Genomic DNA, 19749 nt, shown 5'->3' on the forward strand with positions numbered 1-19749 from the left:
CCGGACATTCAAATTTTTATTTATTTTAATAAGATGCAGGGAATCAATTCTCAAGACAGAACCATGAAAATCCAAAACCCCAAGAGTAAAAAGATTATTATACCTGTCTACAACTTCTCCTTTGCGTTCTCTTGCAATCATATCCAACAGAGTTTGCCGTAGATGATCCCTAATACACCCATAACGTACAACTTGATCTCGAAAAATAATTAATCCCAAATTGTAGACATTCTCCACATTATTTTGTTGTACATATACACGGTCCTGTGGTTAAAGACAAAAATCATACAAACGTCGCATGCAGTTCTTACAAAAGTAAAAACAATCTGCGTGCTACAACGATGAATAAGGAAATAAAATCCACAAAGCAGTCGTTTTTCAGACTATCTTAAACAACAGAATTTTCTAGTACCTCCTAAATTATACAAAAGTTAGGAAGTCTTTATGATTTACAATAATTACTGAAATATGCAATGGCTATAAGACTGTCACTCATTTATCCTAAAAAAAAAAAGGGGGGGGGGGGAGGTACAACCCAGAGACAGGCAGGTGATTTGAGAGTGGAGAAGAAAAGGGAGACAAAGGTAGCAGACAGACTGGTCACCTCTTCCCTCAAAGTCGTACCATGCCCAAACATGGTTTGATTATACTTTCAAGTTCTTACCAAAATGATTAGTTATTTCACTTTATAAAGCACAGATGACCCAGAAATCACTGGCTTGATCTAAAGCCCTACTGTGTGCATTATTTGAAAATCCATGTTTATACCATAAATCATTCCGAAATGAATTAACTATATTTAATTCATGAAAGGACTCGTACTCATATTCCTTTTAACCGGGATCTCTCTGGGTTTTGGTAAGTCTAAAATTATTGTGGTAGTTCATACATACTTTTGGAAAGAAGGACATAGTTTTCTCCAGATTCTTTAAGCACCTGTAATCCAAATACAATCAGAACTGTTGCAAACAACAATCTTAGGACTTTTCAAAGAAACAATGCCACTTATATAAATCTAATTCATTACAACGCAACCCATCAAACAAAGCTGAAAGATAAACATGAACTGAAGCTCTAACGTATTAGCAATGCAACTAGAATGGTACAGATCACAATTTCAACTCAATTCTCCACTGTGCAGCACTCACATTACAGACATTCTTCTTAACCTTCCTTCATTCATCTTATACAATATACACACCTAATGGCCAAAAAGAAAGTTGTCTTTTTATTAGCATCATCAGTGCTCACATTTCTATATTCTACAATCTTAGTGCAAGCTCAAATTTTTCAGATCCTCACTTCAACTTTAATGAGGTCAAATTTCATAGATGACTTATTCAAGAAGTTCTTGGACTTCATAATTTCACATTTAATGCCTTAAATTCCATTTCCTCCTGATTCCAGCTTTCACCTTTCTTGTGATGATGATTCCCACTCTTTTGTAATGAACCTGTTTTTACTCTCACTGTGACCCTGAGGTTCAATCTTTTTCAACTGCCAGCCCAATCCTGACATATCTTTCAGCATAAAACAAAAACAAGCAATAAAAATTGATGCAAATCTAAAAATTTAAGAGGCATTCATTATACACCATGTATGGAATGTTTGTATGTTAAGAGCGTATGTTTGTATGTTCACTTTTGTCAATAAAAATATTTTTTTAAAAAGAGTAACAAGAGGTATACGGGAAATATATAATTAATGTAAATTAAAGCCTATAAGTTAAGAGTGACACTGTAATATTCTTTCATTAGTTTTAATATGGAACGCTTTACAAATTTGTGTGTCGTTCTTGCACACCATGTTAATCTTCTCTGTATTATTTCAATTTTAGTATATGCACTGCTGAAGCAAGAACTTTTCATTAATTTTAACAAAGGCACTATACTAAAGCTAAATGCCCATCAATAATAGGGAGATTTAAAGGGTATCAGGTTTTTGTTTTTGTTTTTTAATGAAAAAGTTCTCATATTGACTATAGTGGTGAATGCAAAACTATGTGTTTATACCAAGAGCTACTATTGATTGTACATTCAGGATGGGATGTACGTTTTGTGACTATAACTTAAAAATACATACATACATGCATGTATACACACTTACACACATAAATACATACACCATAGAAATGAGGATGAACCATAAACTAGTATCAGGGATTTGACTGGGGGTGAAGAAAATGTTCTGAAACCAGATTATGTGATGGTTGTACAACTCAATAAATTTATTAAAACTCAAAAATTAAAAACAAAACATGAGGACGTATAACTTAATAAATCTTGTGGTGGATGATGACTGTGATTAACAGTACAAACACAAAAATTTCTTCCATGAACTACAACACATGTACTAATCTATTACAAGGAATTCAAAATAGAGTAGTACATGGAGGTAAAGAACCTACTGCAAATTTTGGACTGTAGTTGACTATACGATCTTAGTATTCTCTCATCTACAGTAACAAAATGTACCACACCAATGTTAGGAATCAATGATGGGAGGAATAAGGGAAAGGGATGGTTTGGGTTTTCTCTTTTTTTCCCTTGGAGTAATGAAAATGTTCTAAAATTGATTGTGGTGATGAATGTATAACTGTGCTGAAAGAGAAAGCCAATGATTGCATACTTTGTTACTATATCACAATAAAACTGCATTTAAAAAGTAAAGGGAAAAGAATCCTTTTTATTGTGAAAATAATTACTCCTATTCCTGCTTAAATTAATTATTTTATAAATCTGATTGTTACAGTTCTGAATATCAATTTCTGTGGTATAAAAAAGCAGTGCTTTTAAGAAGATACTCCCTCTTATCCAATGTGATCAGAAGCACTATTTGGTTAATTGAAAACAAATGTTAAAAAGAAGAAAATTATTAAACATGAAACTGCATATCTTAAACATATAAATGTTCATTCAGGTATCAAGATCTTTTCTTTGAACATGATCCCTGTAATCATGATTCAATTTCAAACTTATCATTCTTATATATTCATGACACTCATATATAATAGATTGTCTAACCTTCCTAGCTAGAGTTTCAGTAGGGTAAAGCCTGAACTAGAGACATTTATGAAGCAATATGAATGTAAAATCTTCCTAGAGTCTTACAATTTCTACTCCAATTTTTTTGTACAACCCAAGTCTAATTCAAACCAATATTTAATGATTTGCCTTTAAGTCTTTCTACAGCATTCAACTTAGTTTGCCTAAATAGAAAAAAAAATTCTATTGCTTTGTACATTATCATTTTATCAATTTCGACAATATTCAATTATGTTAACAAGAAATATAACTGGCACAAACAGGTTTGAGAACAAATTCCACTGGCTCTCTAACACAGCTCAGTTGGTAAGAGCAAAATTTGAACGCTATACAAGAAAGTAATCTAACAGCAACAAGAGAACTTTGACTTCACATCAGCCAGGAACTGGTAATTCTGGCAAGTTAAGTTTCTACTGTTTGACACGCCTATGGGACATCAAGTAAATTTTGTAGGGGAAATATACATATATTGGCAACTCTAATATATGTCTACTGAGATACTAAGCCCTTTTTTAGGAAACCCAATGTTCTTAATTTAGGCTGATACCTGTCAAACAATTAGGTCAGATTTTATTGTTTTTAGCAAAAGGGCACTCCCTACAAGAATTATAGAGCAAAAGCCATATACAGTGTAATGTTCAGAGTAAATTACAGGGTTATAGTGCAATTTTTTAATGTCTCTTTTTTAAAGACTATACTGCAGTATTATTTATACGTCATAAAATTAACCCATTTCAAGAGTGCTGTTCAGTAACTTTCAGTGAATTTCTCTAGTTGTGTAACAGTTGCTAAAATTCAGTTTTAAAGCATTTCCATCCTTTACTGCCACCCCTAATAAAAAAATCCCTCAAGCAAACTCGCAATCAATCTCATACATGCATATACAACAATTGTATATGGCTATACAACATTTGTTTATCCAATTATCAGTTGATGGTTATTTCCAGGTCTTTCCAGTTTGGGGGTATTATGAATAATGCCGCTATGAACATTTGGGTACAATGCTTGGGTAGACATAAACTTTTGTGATTTTTGGGTAGGTACCTAGAAATGGGATTACTGACTTGTATGGAATTTGCCAAACTGCTTTATAAAATGCTATTACCATTTACAGTAAACTTTTGAATGTGAAAATTACAGTAGTGGAAAGAATACTAGATATGGAATTAGGAATTCTTTGTATGAGCCCTGGCTCGATGATTAGTGGTTGTGTGACCATGCGTAAGTCATTTATTTATCTCCCTGGCTTTCAGTTAAACGATGGACTGGTAAAGATCATCTCTAAAAATTCCTATAGATACCCTATGAAGCACGATGAAAAAAAGCACACACTGGAAGCAGGATACATTTCACTATGACGTCTTCCTTTTCCATTTGTTATCATCAGTGTCCTCTGGGCTGCAGTTCTAAGTTCCCAACCCCTCAGCATAGTGACACTATCACTACTGAAGTAGGTGGATCTATAATTTTAAGGCCTACATTGTCTGCTTTCTCAAGCCCTGTGGCAAAAGACTGGAGAGGGTTCAGGTGCAGTTGATGAATCCCTGAGGTATACTGTATATGGGGAGAAATGACGGTTCAGTAAAAGAAACCAAGCAGGATGGGAACATATGGTAGGAAGAGGGCACAGGCAAGGCAAAGGACGCCCAAGTTCATGGAGGATAAGTGGAAACAAAGTTGTGATATAAGAATTAAAACTTTGTCTTTTAACTTGAAACTATTAAGATGTATACAATGAGTATAATTAAATAACCTAAGATCTTAATGAAACCTGTTAACCCTGAATGATAAATCATGGACAGCTAACAAATGAGAAAGCACAAAACTGATAACATGAGTGTGGCTATATAAAGTTAGTAACACTAGTCATGTATATTAAAATGCTGGTATGTATGCTTTACTACCATCAAGTAAAATAAACACTGACCATGCATATACTTACAGTGAACTTATGATCTGCACATATATATTAAATTATCTGCAAATGAATATGTGTTTATTGCTTATAAGCACTATCAAAAGGAATGCAGGGAGTGCAAGGGAGTTCAGTGGTAGAATTCTTGCCTGCTATGCAGGAGATTCGGGTCCATGCACATTCCCCCAACCCAAATTTCAACAAATGGTGCTACAATAACGGGATAGGAATGCAGCCTATGAGTTCACGAACAGCATTTTCATAACAGATTCTATTCTAGTAGGAATCTCGCTCTGCTAAAAACTAAGTAACTATTTTATGTAACTCAATGTTAATGTTGCTCTGATCATTAAAATCACTGTGGAACTTTTATTTTTGTATGTTTTCATATATATATTTCATTAAAGAAAAAGACTTATTTGAAGTCCAGCTCTGGTTAATCTCAAGTAGATAAAAAATATATATAACCTCAAAATGCGGACAAGATTAATTTCAGGCCAGATTACAAAGAAAAAACTAAGAAAGGTATTTATGATACATATATAGTAAGTACCTCTCTAAGTTTTATATATATAACTTAGATCCTAATCTCAGTCTTTGATAAAAATGCAGTTTGTATGGGCCCCAAATTAGTCACTTATCTACTATAGAGAGTTCACCAAAGATGGAAAGTGGTGACTGCTTCTATTTGCCTTCTTTATGCTAAATACCGACACTTTAAATATAAAATGTTCTGAAAACCATGTTTGAAAGCCTCAACTCTTAATCAAACATTAGACTTACATAAAGGGATGTGTGTTTCATCACCACATGGACAAACCTCATTTTAAATCGCTTTTAATTCTTCTCTCTCAGGAGTTGCCATTTCTAAGCCAGGCAAGCCTACTGTGGGCAAGAAACTTTAACAGTGCAGGTGGACCCTGCGGTGAGAGGGAGATACAATGACGGGAGCCTGTCTCGTGTCCCCCTTTTTGCAAAGAGCTTGGAAGTCAAGACTGCTTCTGCATCTTAAAACCAATCCCCACTCCCCCACCCCTGCCAAAAAGGAAAAGCAGATCCCTCGGAGTTGGGTAGAGAGAGCTGGAGTCTTTCTTCTGTAAGAATAAGGAGCCTCAAACAGCTGACATCCAGGTAAAAGTCCTAAGAATGCCTACTTTCATGACACAGGGCTCTTTGAATTTCCAACAGACAAAAGACACCCGCTACATGGTGTTTGGCATTACAAAGCTGCAGATATTTCCATACTTCTTATCTTGGCAAAGAAGTGCCTTTTCCTTCTTAAAAGATGGTGCAAAACTCACCAATACCTAAATAGTAAATTGTGTGAGAACTCAAACTCAGCAAACAGAAGTATCCTTAGAGTTGCCAAGATGTGATGTGCAAAAAAATATAGATCTTATGAAAACAAATTTGCGCAAAATCAGAAGAATGCCTTTGTAAGCAAGCGACCCAAACAGCTTTGTTATGCAGGAAATGGTATTAGTAACAACTCAAAATAAAACAAAAAATAAATGAAAGCAAAAACAAAAGAGGGACAAATTTCAAAATGAAGTTCAAAAAATAATTTATTCTTACTGCTTAAATAATTTATCTCCAAGAAGTGGTTCAGCAAATATTTTTAAACAACACTCAATCTAGTCATAGAAAAAGGGTCCTGGGAATAGTAATCAGTAACTCAGGGAAAGAAACAACTTATATGTACTTTCAGCATCATGCATAATTAATATCTCTCACATTCTGAGTAATAAATATTTTCTTGCAGGATAAAAAAAAGGTATTTGGAAAGCCAATTCTGAAACTAATCCTTGGGGCACATTCAACTCTGAAAATTCTATTCTAAAAATATAAATAAGACTCAACAGTTCTTTGTTTCAATTACAAAGTTCAAAGGAGCGCTTCATAAGATTTCTGCTTCAAAGTTCAGTATTTCTGTACTTACCATTAATGAACGAACGGTGGCTATGAATTACTAATGAGTACTAAGTACTAATTCCTTAGTACTCACTCATCCACACTTTCTTGCCTTGGTCCCATTTATGACCAATGGCAGCTATTTATTTTGGTAAAGACTTCTCTTAAAATTATAGTGAAGAGCTGTGAAATTTAGTTTATCAAGATGGTTAATCAAACTCTAAATAATTACTTTCATTCTCTTGTTCTCATAGCAAGAGGATGGTATAACTTTTTTGTCATTTATTTTTTTAAAGAAAGGATACGAAAAAGAGGAAAATTTTAACCCTAAACAGGGTTAAAATTCTGTACAAATATAAGTATTTAATATATATTTATATAAATAAGTATATATAAAATACTACTAGAGATGGATTCCCCCAAAGTTAAACTCATTTAAAAAAAAAAAAAAGAGCAATGTCTAGGAAGTAAGCTACTGCCTGTTAAAACATGTTTGAACCTGCTTTTCCAAGCTTAATCACCAGGCAAGCTTCTATCAAAACAAGTAATAAATGTCAGTGTTTGCAACAAGGGTTCACTTTTTTTTTTTTTTTAGGTGTATGGCCAGGGAATTGAACCAGGGTCTCCCACATGGAAGGTGAGCATTCTACCACTGAACCACCCATGCACCCAAGGGTTCACTTTTAAATGATGAAAGAAATACAAGTTAAGAAGGCATCACACAATGAAAACACTAAATAAAATAATCTATTTCAAATTCATAGGAGCAGAAAAATATCAGGTCACAGTATAAAGAACTGCCTTAATATTTTCCTACAATGATAGCATGTGACTACAGTTGTTGAAAGGACACAGTAAGAGATGAACTAGTAAACTGTACAGACTGATTATATTCATGAATTCAACAACAGTATTGGTAAAATGAGTGGAAAAGAACAGGATATAGTGTCAAAAAACTTGGGCCAAAGAACTAGCTCTACAACTTAAGCTAGGAGTCACAGTTTCCACTACTTTAAAAAACTGGTCCCAAACTAACAACATAATTGTAAAATTTCTATTTAAAAACTATATCCATTTATTCTAAGAACTGACTACTAACTAAACCAAAACCCTAGCTATGTTTCTCGACAGTTGTGTACATGGTTCCAAATCAGAAAATACTGTATAATATGTACAGAAGCTGAATACCGAGAATTTTCCCTACTCCAAATTTTAATAATGGGGAGGGGGATCCCACTAGAAAATAATCTTTTTTAGAACCACAAGAGTAATCATTTCAAAATCTTACAGCAATGAAATGATAAGACTATCTTTTAAAAGAGAAGTGATAATCAATGGTTAAGAGCACCAATTACAGAGCCAAGACAGGTTCTGTTTGAATCCTGTCTTTGCCATTTATTTGGTGCAACCTAAACATTTGTGTTTCAGTTTCCTCATCTACAGAATGAAAGATGAAATAACATAACTCAAAATGCTATCCACCTCTTTCTGCTTCTAGTACTAAAAAGAACAGCTTTTATAATTTCCTTCCCAAGAACAACTATAAAAGCTGGATTAAAGAAAAGCATAGACTTAAAAAAGCTCTACAAAGGCAACCTGGACTTGGGGGATCAAGATTATAAAGAAAAGGCACATATGCTGAGGGGAGTCCTACCATTGCCTCCACGTGTTCCCTTGGGTTATTTTGAAAATAAGAGTGCAAGCAGGGAGTCACAGCTAGGGCTTAGGAGGCCAAGGTTCTTAAGAGGAGAGAGCTGCAAAGAAAAGAATCAGAACTTTTGCAAAAAAGTTCCATAGGGATGTTTACTGACAGATAACCTAAGCACAAGGTGTGATAAAACAAATAGAAAGGAACACCAGGAAGCTCTTTTAAAGAGCTGAACAGAAATTTTTGGCAGTCTACCAGTACTTAAGAGACAAAGTTGGAATTCAAGACATAGTAAAATGGAGAGCAAACTGGTAATGGTAAGCACTCTAAGTTTTCAGGTGAGAACCCAAAAGGGCTATGCTTTGTGAGCAAAGCTATGCCCTGGAAATAAAGACTAAAACTGAAAACACATCAGTCCTAATAGAGCCTTTTAAAAGACAGTCTCTACTAGATTTAGTGATCTGGCCATACTCTGCCTCCTGCCTGAAGAAAGATAATATCATCTAGAGTCTCCATAATTTTTCATATATAGTATCAGCAATCAATCCAAAATTACCAGGCATGCCCCAAAAAACACAGGAGCAAATGTCTAAAAACCAAGAGGAAAGAAACAAAAAGTCAAAGTGTTCTAAAGCTCTTACACTATCCAGGAAGTAGTAAAAGCACTAATATTAAGATAGATTATAAGAAGTAAAGGATGCTGCAATCTCTAGGGTAACCATAGATAGTAATAAAAGAATATATAAACAAACCAATGGATACGTGCAGACGGGATAATAAAATACACTTTATTAATCCAAAAGAAGGTAAGAAAGGTGGAAAACAAATAAAGAGACAAGTAAAAAAAAATACCATGGTGGTAAATTTAAACCAAAATACGTCAATCATTTCATTAAACGTAAATGAAATAAATGCTTCAATTTAAAAACAAAGATGGGTACATTAACTCAAAGAAGCTGATATAGTAATACCAGACAAGGTAGACTTTGGGCAATTAGTATTCCTAGAAGCAAAGAGAGATATTTAAAAAGAGAGGGGAATATTTTTTAAATTCAACAAGAAGATAAAATTATGCTAAATTTGAATTTACTTTATAACAAAACCTCAAAATACATAAACTAAAAGAAGAAAGACACAGTCACAATCAAATCTGAAGATGTAACATTTAACATTTGATAAAAGCACAAGCAGACAAAAAATTTACTAGTTACAGTAGATCTGGACATGATTAATAAACTCAACCAAATATATTTATCTTCATCCAACACAGAAAGAAAAACTGAAATTCAGAGAAATTGAAAACTTTTCATCAAAAGCACCATTAAGAGAAGGAAAAGGAAAATTACCAAATGGAAGTAAAGAACTCCTAAAAATTGTTTTTAAAAGAGTTGGCAAAAGACTTGTGCACTTTCCTTTTATGTTATATATCAACAAAAGTCCCCCCCCCCCCAAATTGGAGGACTTTCAAATTGGCTTAGAGCTAGTGGTTAGAATAATTATAATGGAATCTAAGATTTTGGGTTAGTTTCAAGTTTTCCAAAAATGATGATTTTTAAATAACTTCTGACAGCAATTAAGCATCATAAATCTTCAATTAGAATTTTAATACCTCACATTCTAAATCAAAACTGAAAAAAGAAACAAAGTATACCAAAGACTTTTAATATGCTTTGACATCTTATACTTGGATTATACATAAAATCACTGTTTTCAAATAAAGTTTGGGAAGCTAGGATTATCTGCTCAAATGGGTTTCCATATTACAAAATTACACCCTACTGAAGAACCTGGAAAAAAGAACCACAGTTACTTAGAACAGCGGTTGATACCTAATATACAGTAAATATTTGTTGAATGCATGAATTTATCCTTATAGTAAAATAAAATATTAGCTCAAAGGATAAATTATCATAAATTCTGTTATGCAGTCAATACAATTCTTCTGCACTATAGCGATACAGAGAAGCAGTGAAGACCATATACTTTAGACAAAAAAGACTGGCTTGATTCTTTACACCAGTATTTAGTAAACTGGGTGCTCTGAGCTGATTGGCTTTTTAACCTCAGTTTTTAGCCTCTCTAACCTCAGTTTCTTCATACACAAAATGGAGATTATAAAACCCACCTCAAAAGCCAGGTATTCAAATCGTTAGCACGGTAATATAGTCATGTAATAAATGACAGCTACTATTATGTACTCAGAAATATGGTTTGACTTCTTCAAAGAAACAACAAAAAATTAAATTTTAATGTTTTCTTCAACTACTGTTTAAAAACGACAAAGGTATTTGTGAGGATTAAATGAATTAATATACTAGAAGTGTTCAAAACAGTGCCTGGCACAGACGAGGGACTGTTACTGTTATCTACTTTTTTATTGGTGGTAGTAGGTAGACTTGTAGCCTATTGGAAGGCTCTGATCAACCCATTTGGAGGGTTCTTACAGGAACTGACATCAACTTAATGTTGATGCACGTACCTGTTTCCATTCATAGGTACCATATCACCCTCAGTTTTCAAATGGTACAAAACTTCAGAACTGGAAAGGATTAAAATTACCTAACCAAGATTCAAGCTAGGCCTTCAGAACACCCATAAATCCCTTTAAACATATATAAAAATGGGTGTTGTATGGTATGTGCATGCACACATGCCAACTTTTGCGAGAAAATTCCTGAATTTTGACCATTCTGCAAGGAGTTTCTAGCCCCCAAAGAGATAAAAACCACAAGACTTATCCAATAAGCCTATTTTACAGATTGAAAAAAAAAAAGAATCTTACCAAGATAAGTTAAATGATTTAAGCAAATTAATAACAAGGCAGGAACTAAAATCCAGGCTGTCAATTCATCCTCCCATTTTTTTTTCACTACTCTATCCTTCCTATATATATATATATATATATATATATATATAGGTGCAAATTTCTTTTCTTTTTACTACTTCAAGAGATGTGTGCTTTTATCTCTCCACCAGAGGGCCTACCTCATGCTGGACAGTATGGACCATGAAAAAAAGACTTACCTAAATTCAATATGATAGACTGTAAATCATCACTGCACAAAAAATAAATAGTTCACAAGGCATAGTGATCAAAGTTTTTATGGTTCTATTAATTTGTTTGAAACAGGAGTTGAGATGGAAGGCAAGGAAGAAACTAATTCATCAAGCACAAAGCTGTTTACTAAGTACTTATGATGATACCTTGGCTTTATTTTAAACCAACCAATCCTAAAGAACACCTAGGACATTAGATAAGATTCTACAAAGGTTCCATACACTAGGGTAACTTTCCAAAAACCTACCACCTCCAGATGGGTCCCTGAACAAGATAAGTCCTGAAACGCAGCGGGGCCAGTCTCTCCAGAACATCAACTAGTTCCATCCCCCTATACCATATTATTGACAGCCTCTTTCAACATGAAGAAGTTAGAATGGGAATAGCCCAAATACCCCCAAAAGAGTGGGAAAAAGATCAGAGGTGATGGTGGAGTTATACAGAGAAGGTCAGGTTTTGATTGCTGAATCATTATACTGATATTTCTTTTAGTCGCCAGTATCTTAGAGCAGTCAGAAGTAAAAACCTAAAATGGTGGAATTGTAACCCATACCAAACTCTGAAATCTGTTCTACAAGTAATTTTTTCAATGTGCTTTGAAATTTATTGCCTTTTTAAATATTATGTTATTTTTCACAAAAAAAGAAAAAATTATTTCTTCTAGCCTCCAGCGTTTTGAAGCAACTAGAAGGAAAAATCTGAAATAGTGGAATGGTAACCCATAACAAACTCTTGAGTTCTGTTCCGTATGTACTTTCTGAAGTGTACCTTGAAAATCATTGTTTTTACTTTCTTTTCTTTGTAATGTTATATTTAACAATAAAAAATGTTACATATATTAAAAAAAAACCTATTACTTTACTTTTGCCCTAACCATAACCATATGCCTTAACAGTATGCCAAGGTATTAGATGTTATCAGTTACAGCTGTAAAAATATACCAGGAAGATTCTTAAGCAATCTGTTTTTCCACAATGAATCTATTTTCAAACTTTCTTCAATGTGTAATCTAAAAAATCGTGAGGAAGAAATGTTTTTGGACCTGAAAGCATCAAAATCTACAAGAGAAAACAGATCCATAAATTCCTCCTCCTATCTTCTGGCCTCTAGTGACACTCAAGTTCTTTCCGGTAATTTCAGCAATTAACCGTATTGCTCTCAACTGTATTCCTTGTTCTCTATTGGCTTTGGGAATGCAACACTCATACCAATAACCCATCTAACACACTCCTCACAGATAACAAATGCCTCAATTTTCAATTTCCCTTTTATCAGGATTCCCTCAGTCACATATCAACATAAGCAAACCTTAAATCTCATTATTATAAGACATCAAATAGCTCTGATACTGAAAATGATCCACTTACTTTCCATCTCCCCTACTTTGTTACATTTAAATGAACCAAATCTTCACTCTCACAAGATCTCCAGGCCTACTTAGCCCTACTACCCAACATTTCTATTTTCAGGGACATTATAACTGATTCACATGCCTCCTCAAACTGCACAGACCTACCACAATCAACTATTCCACAATGCTAACAGCCTAGAATTCTACCCCATATCCAATATGGCAAATCTTAGTGAATCTTCCTTATTTTGAACATTCTTTCCCTAAACAGTTAAGTATCCCTGGAAAAAGTTACAAACTCTGTTGACTGGCTTCACTATACAAAATCAGTGCCAACTCAGCAAAATTAAGCCCTGACAACTACAGGTAATTCTTTTTTATTCATACTTAGTTGATACCTGTACAGTAGGTATTACAAACTTTTGACCATATTTCTTCTCTACTAGTTTCCTATTACTTCTTTAGCAAATTACCACAAACTAAGTGGCTTAAAACAACAGAAATCCGTTCTTATAGTTCTAAAAGGTCAAAAAACTGAAACCAGTTTCACTAAGCTAAAGTCAAGGTGTCATATGGGCTGGTTCTTCTGGATGCTCTGAAAGGACAATCTGCTGCTTCCTTGCCTGTTAAGCTTATAGTAGCCATATGCATTTCTTGTCTTGTAGACCTCCCTCCACCTTCAAAGTATATCATCGCAGTCTCTATTTCCATCATCACATACCCTTCTCCTCAATTCTCATTTCTCCTGTGACCCTTTTATAAGATCCTGATGTAAGATCCTGATGTAATCACATTCAGGATTACATCTGTGATTACATCAGGACCGTTCAGAAAATCCAGGACAATCTCCTCGTATCAGATACTTAATCACATCTACAAAGTCCCTTTTAACATATAAGGTATATCCAAGGGTTCCAGGGATTAGGACCTGGACATAATTGCGGGGAGGGGGTAGCCCTTATAGTAGGTCACCCTGCCACACTCCTCAAGTTCCCAATACCTCACATGCTTCTGTCACCCTAAGCTGATAGTTCTACCTTCTCATTTATTAAACAGACTCATGGCATCCGAACAGAGTTCCTCAGTTTCTCTCTTCACAAATGTTGCTGCATTCCACCTCACCTCTTCACATCCTTAACAACTTTTCAAACAGCTCAAAGAGGCAGTGATCCTCTCTTCCTAGGTTAACTCTCTACCTGTACTTTTGAATTTTCTCCTCTAATCTTATTTAATGATGACCTACAATACTACTGTAGCACAAATCTCATTTGTGAAAGCGACTGGAAATGTAGACAATTTCAAGTGAAAACCTGAAAACGTCTTTGAAATTGTTCAACAAAGTTTCATGCAGGAAATTTCCCTATTCACCCCATCTATCAAGATAGGAAATGCTTTTTCTATTTGACATTAGCTCTAATTGGTAAAAAGTAGACTGGAATATTATGCAGAAATTAAATTTTCCCTTGATATTTTATACAAATCTGAGGGAAAAGTAAAACAGTTATACTCATAGATTATATAAATAATTAAGGCTACTGTGTAACCTATGTTATAACCAATTTTCCCCATAACATATTGAACCTTTTCCCAATTGTTAATGTTTGAAAAAGTCAAAATGAAAATAAAACTTATGATACAGCTCCAAACTAATCTTACAAGCTTAACAAACACACATTTCTTTTAAGAATGGATTTAAAATAATAAATTTAAGTAAAGCAGGGATTACAAGCTAATACCTACAGGGACCAAGCAGGTAATGTTAAGTCGGAAAAATCAGGAAAGGACAGAATGGCAAAAATTAGAGGTCACAAGGTCCATGCATAGCCACATACACCTGTCCTTTTGAAACAATGAACCTGCCAAACTAAAAAGTTAAGTGTACCAAATTTTAATCACTGGCTGCCTTCATGTAATGTGATTCCATTTCATTTTCAATAAGTGTATTTCATGGTATCTATATGCTGAGGCTCATGAGTGACATTTTAGGCAGAAAGCTCCTTGTTAAAAGTAAAGCTCAGCTAGTTGAACAGCTGCAGGTGGACAAGTAACGAAGCATTTTCATCTTTCCTCTCTGAGCCTGAGATCTAAAACTCCAACCAATTCCAACAATTAGAGCTAGTATTCAACAGGAAGAAGAAAACTGTATAGGCCCCATGCAGGTATAGTCAGTACACCGAAGAGTAGATGCCATATCCAGCAGGTAGTGTGACCTATGTATGATGTCTGAGATGAGGGTAAAAGTCTTCTAAGCAAATAATGTGGATGAAAACAGAAAAAAATGTTTTTATTTTTACATAGTTAAAAAGCCTTTATTTATATTCTTTATCTTGACTGAGATACTGGTTACATAGGTACATACATTTGTAAACAAAAAAACTGTACTTTAGTTCTGTACATTTTAATGCATATAAGTTTTATTTTAATTATTAAAAGTCCAGAAAGGCAAAAGTAAGAGAATGAAAGAAAGTAAAAGGATTTTATCTTGTGGAAACTGTAATTATCATTACTTCAGTTTCTTTCTGAATCTAAAATAGTATCCTTCTTTTATGAGCAGTTTAAAAAGCCATGGTCTACAAAAAAAAAAGTACTTTCAGGTGTTACATAAAAAGTGTTGTGTATTAATTCATTCAAGATATACATGAGCACCTATTATGTGCAAGGGGCTGCGTGCTAGGTGTTGAAGATCCAGTGGTAACACAAACATGGTCCCTTCGCAGAACTCAAAGTCTAGTGGAGAGGCTAGGTACTAAACAGTTGTTAATAATGGTTGTAATAAATGCTGCCAAGGAACAGTACTGGGTACAGTGAGAGCAACAGTACCTAGTGTGGGTACTGAGCATGGGTCAGGGAAAGTTTACCAGAAACTTAAGCTATGGCTTGAAAGAAAACATTTCCAAAGGAAAGATGCATGAAGATTCCAAGTTGGAAGGGTAAGGATTTCAGCAGAGCAGAAATATGATTAGATCTATGTTTTAAAATAATATAGCTGGGGCAATACAGAGAATAGTACAGAAAGGAACACAAGTGCAAGTTACAAGACTAGAGACTGCTAAATACTTCAGGAGAGAAATAAAGATGGTTTGGTGTTGGGTAGTAGACATGATAGCACAGAGAAACTGTGTGGTGGTAACAGATGATGGAAAGAGAGAGGAAGAAGGAATGGACTAGAATAATTCCCTAGGTTTCCGGTATAAACAACTGGAATGATGCTGATTATGAGCTCATTTGAACATGCCAAATTTAAAGTACTCCTCAGAGAATGAAAAAGAGCCATCAACTACACAAATGCACAAACGAGCCTGAATCTCAAAGAATGAGGTTAGAGACATAATTTGGGAATCACCTACACAATAATGTCAAAGATCACTGATCACAGATCACTATAATAAATACAGTAATAATGAAAAAGTTTGAAATATTGCAAGAATTACCAAAATATGGCACAGAGACACAAAGTGAGCAGATGCTGCTGGAAAAATGGTGTCAACAGACCTGCTCAACACAAGGTTGCCACAAACCTTCAATCTCTAAAAAAAAAACAAACAAAAACAAAAAACACGCTATTTAGAACAAAGCACAATAAAATGTGGTATGCCTCTACACAGTGGCAGTAAATGAAGCTATGGGAGTGAATGAGGTGAAGAGATCATGAAAAGAACATGGAGGACTCAGCCCAAGGAATACCTGTATTTAAGGGGAGAGCAGGGGGAGGAGTGGTTGAGAAAGAACAGCCAGAAAGGTAGGAAGCACACCAAGGAAGTGTGTTATCACAGAAACAGGACACAACATGTTATGGCTGCTGAAAAATTAATGAGGATGAAGATTTGCAGTGGTCTTCGTATCCCTCTAGAGATATGCAGATGTCATGGTAATCCAAGTAAGGGCAAAAGTGGTCAGAATATTAGATGCGCTATTATTACTACTGTAACATCTGAGAGACTGTAAACTTCACTCAACATGAAAACCTTGAACATAAAGGATTAAGTATAAATCTAGAATTATACAATGCTTTTGGAGAAAAAAATAGAGGAATGATGACCCATAAAAGACATCTGGAGCTGATATATTCCACTGAGTCTCCCATTTTTCAAATTGTCTTTATTGGAACTTTTCAGTAGAATAAGCAAAGAAATATTTTCTAATCCTAATTCAAAAAATGAAGGCAACAAAATCAATCAGAACCAATTCCAAAAGTTGGCACCCGAGGAGAGAACTTCACACTGGGTCTGGAAAAAAAATGTATGCTCAAAGATCTGGATACAGAAAAGGAAAAGGTAAACACTTTGAACTTCAATTTTAAGGAATAAAAAAAATCGCTAAAGTGATCATACTTTCAATTTTTTCAATATAAATTCTACAGGATAACATTTGAAATGCGCTGCAAATTCATGTTTGAAGTAAGCTATGTATATAATTCTTGGCCAATGAAATATCACATTACTGTATTTAAACATTTTTTTTCTGTCAGGACATTATCTTCTAATCTTACATATGAAAAACTTATTTTTGTAGGCCTTTTTTATTACCGAAATAGAATATCTAGAAAATACAGGTAAGCAGAAAAGACATCTATAGAGTCACTGCTCAGAGATAAACACTATAGATGTTTTTGTTTGTCCTTCCAGACAATGCATATATTATATTGCAAGCTGATTTTTCCTGCAATTACTATAATATGACCATCTTTCCATGCCAACCCATACACATGATGCTATTTTTTTTAATTTTTTAATTTTCTTAAAATACAAAAAAACACCAAACAAATGCAAACATTCTTAACTTCTGATCATTCTGTTCTACATAATCAGTAATTCACAAAATCATATCACAGTTGCATATTCATCAACATGATCATTTCTTTGAACATTTGCATCTATTCAGAAAAAGAAATAAAATGAAAACAGAAAAAAATTTATACATACCATACCCCTTACCCCTCCCTTTCATTGATCACTAACATTTCAAACTAAATTTATTTTAACATTTGTTCCCCCTATTATTTATTTTTTATTCCATATGTTCTACTTATCTGTTGACAAGGTAGATAAAAGGAGCATCAGACACAGGTTTTCACAATCACACAGTCACATTGTGAAAGCTATATCATTGTACAATCATCTTCAAGAAACATGGCTACTGGAACACAGCTCTAATTTTCAGGCAATTTCCTCCAGCCTCTCCATTACATCTTGACTAACAAGGTGATATATACTTAATGTGTAGGAATAACCTCCAGGATAACCTCTCGACTCTGTTTGGAATCTCTCAGCCATTGACACTTTATTTTGTCTCATTTCACTCTTCCCCCTTCCAGTTAAGAAGGTTTTCTCAATCCCTTGATGCTGAGTCTCAGCTCATTCTAGGGGTTTTCTCAATCCCTTGATACTGAGTCTCAACTCATTCTAGGATTTCTGTTCCAGGTTACCAGGAAGGTCCACACCCCTGGGAGTCATATCCCATGTAGACAGGGGAAGGGTGGTGAGTTTGCTTGTTGTGTTGGCTGGAGAGAGAGGCCACATCTGAGCAACAAAAGAGGTTCTCTTAGGGGTGACTCTTAGGCCTAATTTTAAGTAGGCTTGACCTATCCTTTGTGGGATTAAGTTTCATAGGAACAAATCCCAAGACTGGGACATGCCGCTATTTTTAAGGGCTTCATAGTATCCTATTGTATATATGTACCATAATTTACTTAACCAACTCTGCCTCGTACATATTCAGGTAGTTTATTATAAAACATGGTGATAATCCATTCTCAAAAAAAAACACATGACCAGAATAGCTGGGGTAAAAGCTTAAATGGAACATAATCAAAGTGAATGGAAGAAGAGAAAACGGAATTAGAAAGTGTCAACAATTCTTACGACACATTTAACAATGAATAAGAGAGACTCTAGGAAGCAGTGCCAAGAGAACACCAGAAAATTTAATGGAACTTTATTTTTAAGACATGAATGGCCTAAAAATGTCTAATGCTGATGAGTAAGAGCCAATAAGAAGGCAGAACCTGAAAATACATCAGAATACTTAAGATTTCCTGAAAAGGGTAGAAAGGGAAAGATTCACACTATAGACAGAGAACTCGCCTTTGACAAGAAAGGAGACACTGTCCTCCATTAATACAGGGGGGAAAGGTGGGGGAGATACATGTAAAATTGTAGATTCAGTAGCAAGAAAAGAATATAAAAGCTCCCATCTGATGCCTTCTCTTTTCTCTGAGAAGTAGAAGAAAAAGGTCATTTACTAAGAGGGAGAGCTGTGGGTATGAACAGAAATCTGCTTCAAACTGGTGGAGCAAGATGACTAGTGAAAAAGCAACACTGCTGGGCAGTATGGAGGGTCTAATAAAGGTTTCTGACCATGGAAAGATAGTAACACTGATCTGCCCTGTATGACGTTTCCTCCATCAGAAGTCAGGAAAGGTGTGGCTATGTCAAGGGTTGTGGTACTACCAGATGGGTCTGCTGTAAGGATGAAGGACAAGAAATATTCATTTTTAATGAGCACATTACCACAAGCCAGGCCTGTGTATGCTTTAAATGAATGGCTCACCTAAGTCACAGAGCTACCTCACCTAATAGGTAGAATATTATTTTCAAATTATATATGAGAAAGCTAAGGTATGGACTAACAAACTTCTTGACTGCGGTCATGTAAGAAACCACCCAGGAATCAAGGATTCTTCAAATCCCTGAAGAATGAGGTGACCTCTTCTTGACTCCCTTGGCATTAAATCTTTACAAAATCAGGGTTAAGAAGTCTGATTGAATTTATCCAGCAAGACACAATCTTTATAGCTCTGTTTGCTCTTATTGGCAATTATTT

At 34.7% G+C, this 19749-nt stretch overlaps 1 protein-coding gene and 1 non-coding gene across 8 annotated transcripts in view; both read right to left on the reverse strand.

Moving 5' to 3' along the window:
* Positions 1-19749, reverse strand: part of CUL3 (cullin 3) — a 127119-nt gene that overhangs the window by 38591 nt on the left and 68779 nt on the right. For all 7 annotated transcript variants that reach the window (XM_077155276.1, XM_077155280.1, XM_077155278.1 and 4 more), the window contains one exon: positions 104-264. In XM_077155276.1, coding sequence (XP_077011391.1) covers positions 104-264 — 161 coding nt within the window. The remainder of the gene's footprint in view (positions 1-103; positions 265-19749) is intronic.
* On the reverse strand, positions 1759-1861 carry LOC143678530 (U6 spliceosomal RNA). The gene has a single exon (XR_013173324.1). It is a non-coding gene; the product is annotated as a U6 spliceosomal RNA (small nuclear RNA).

Source organism: Tamandua tetradactyla, chromosome 3, assembly GCF_023851605.1.
Source record: "Tamandua tetradactyla isolate mTamTet1 chromosome 3, mTamTet1.pri, whole genome shotgun sequence".
NCBI lineage: Eukaryota > Metazoa > Chordata > Mammalia > Pilosa > Myrmecophagidae > Tamandua > Tamandua tetradactyla.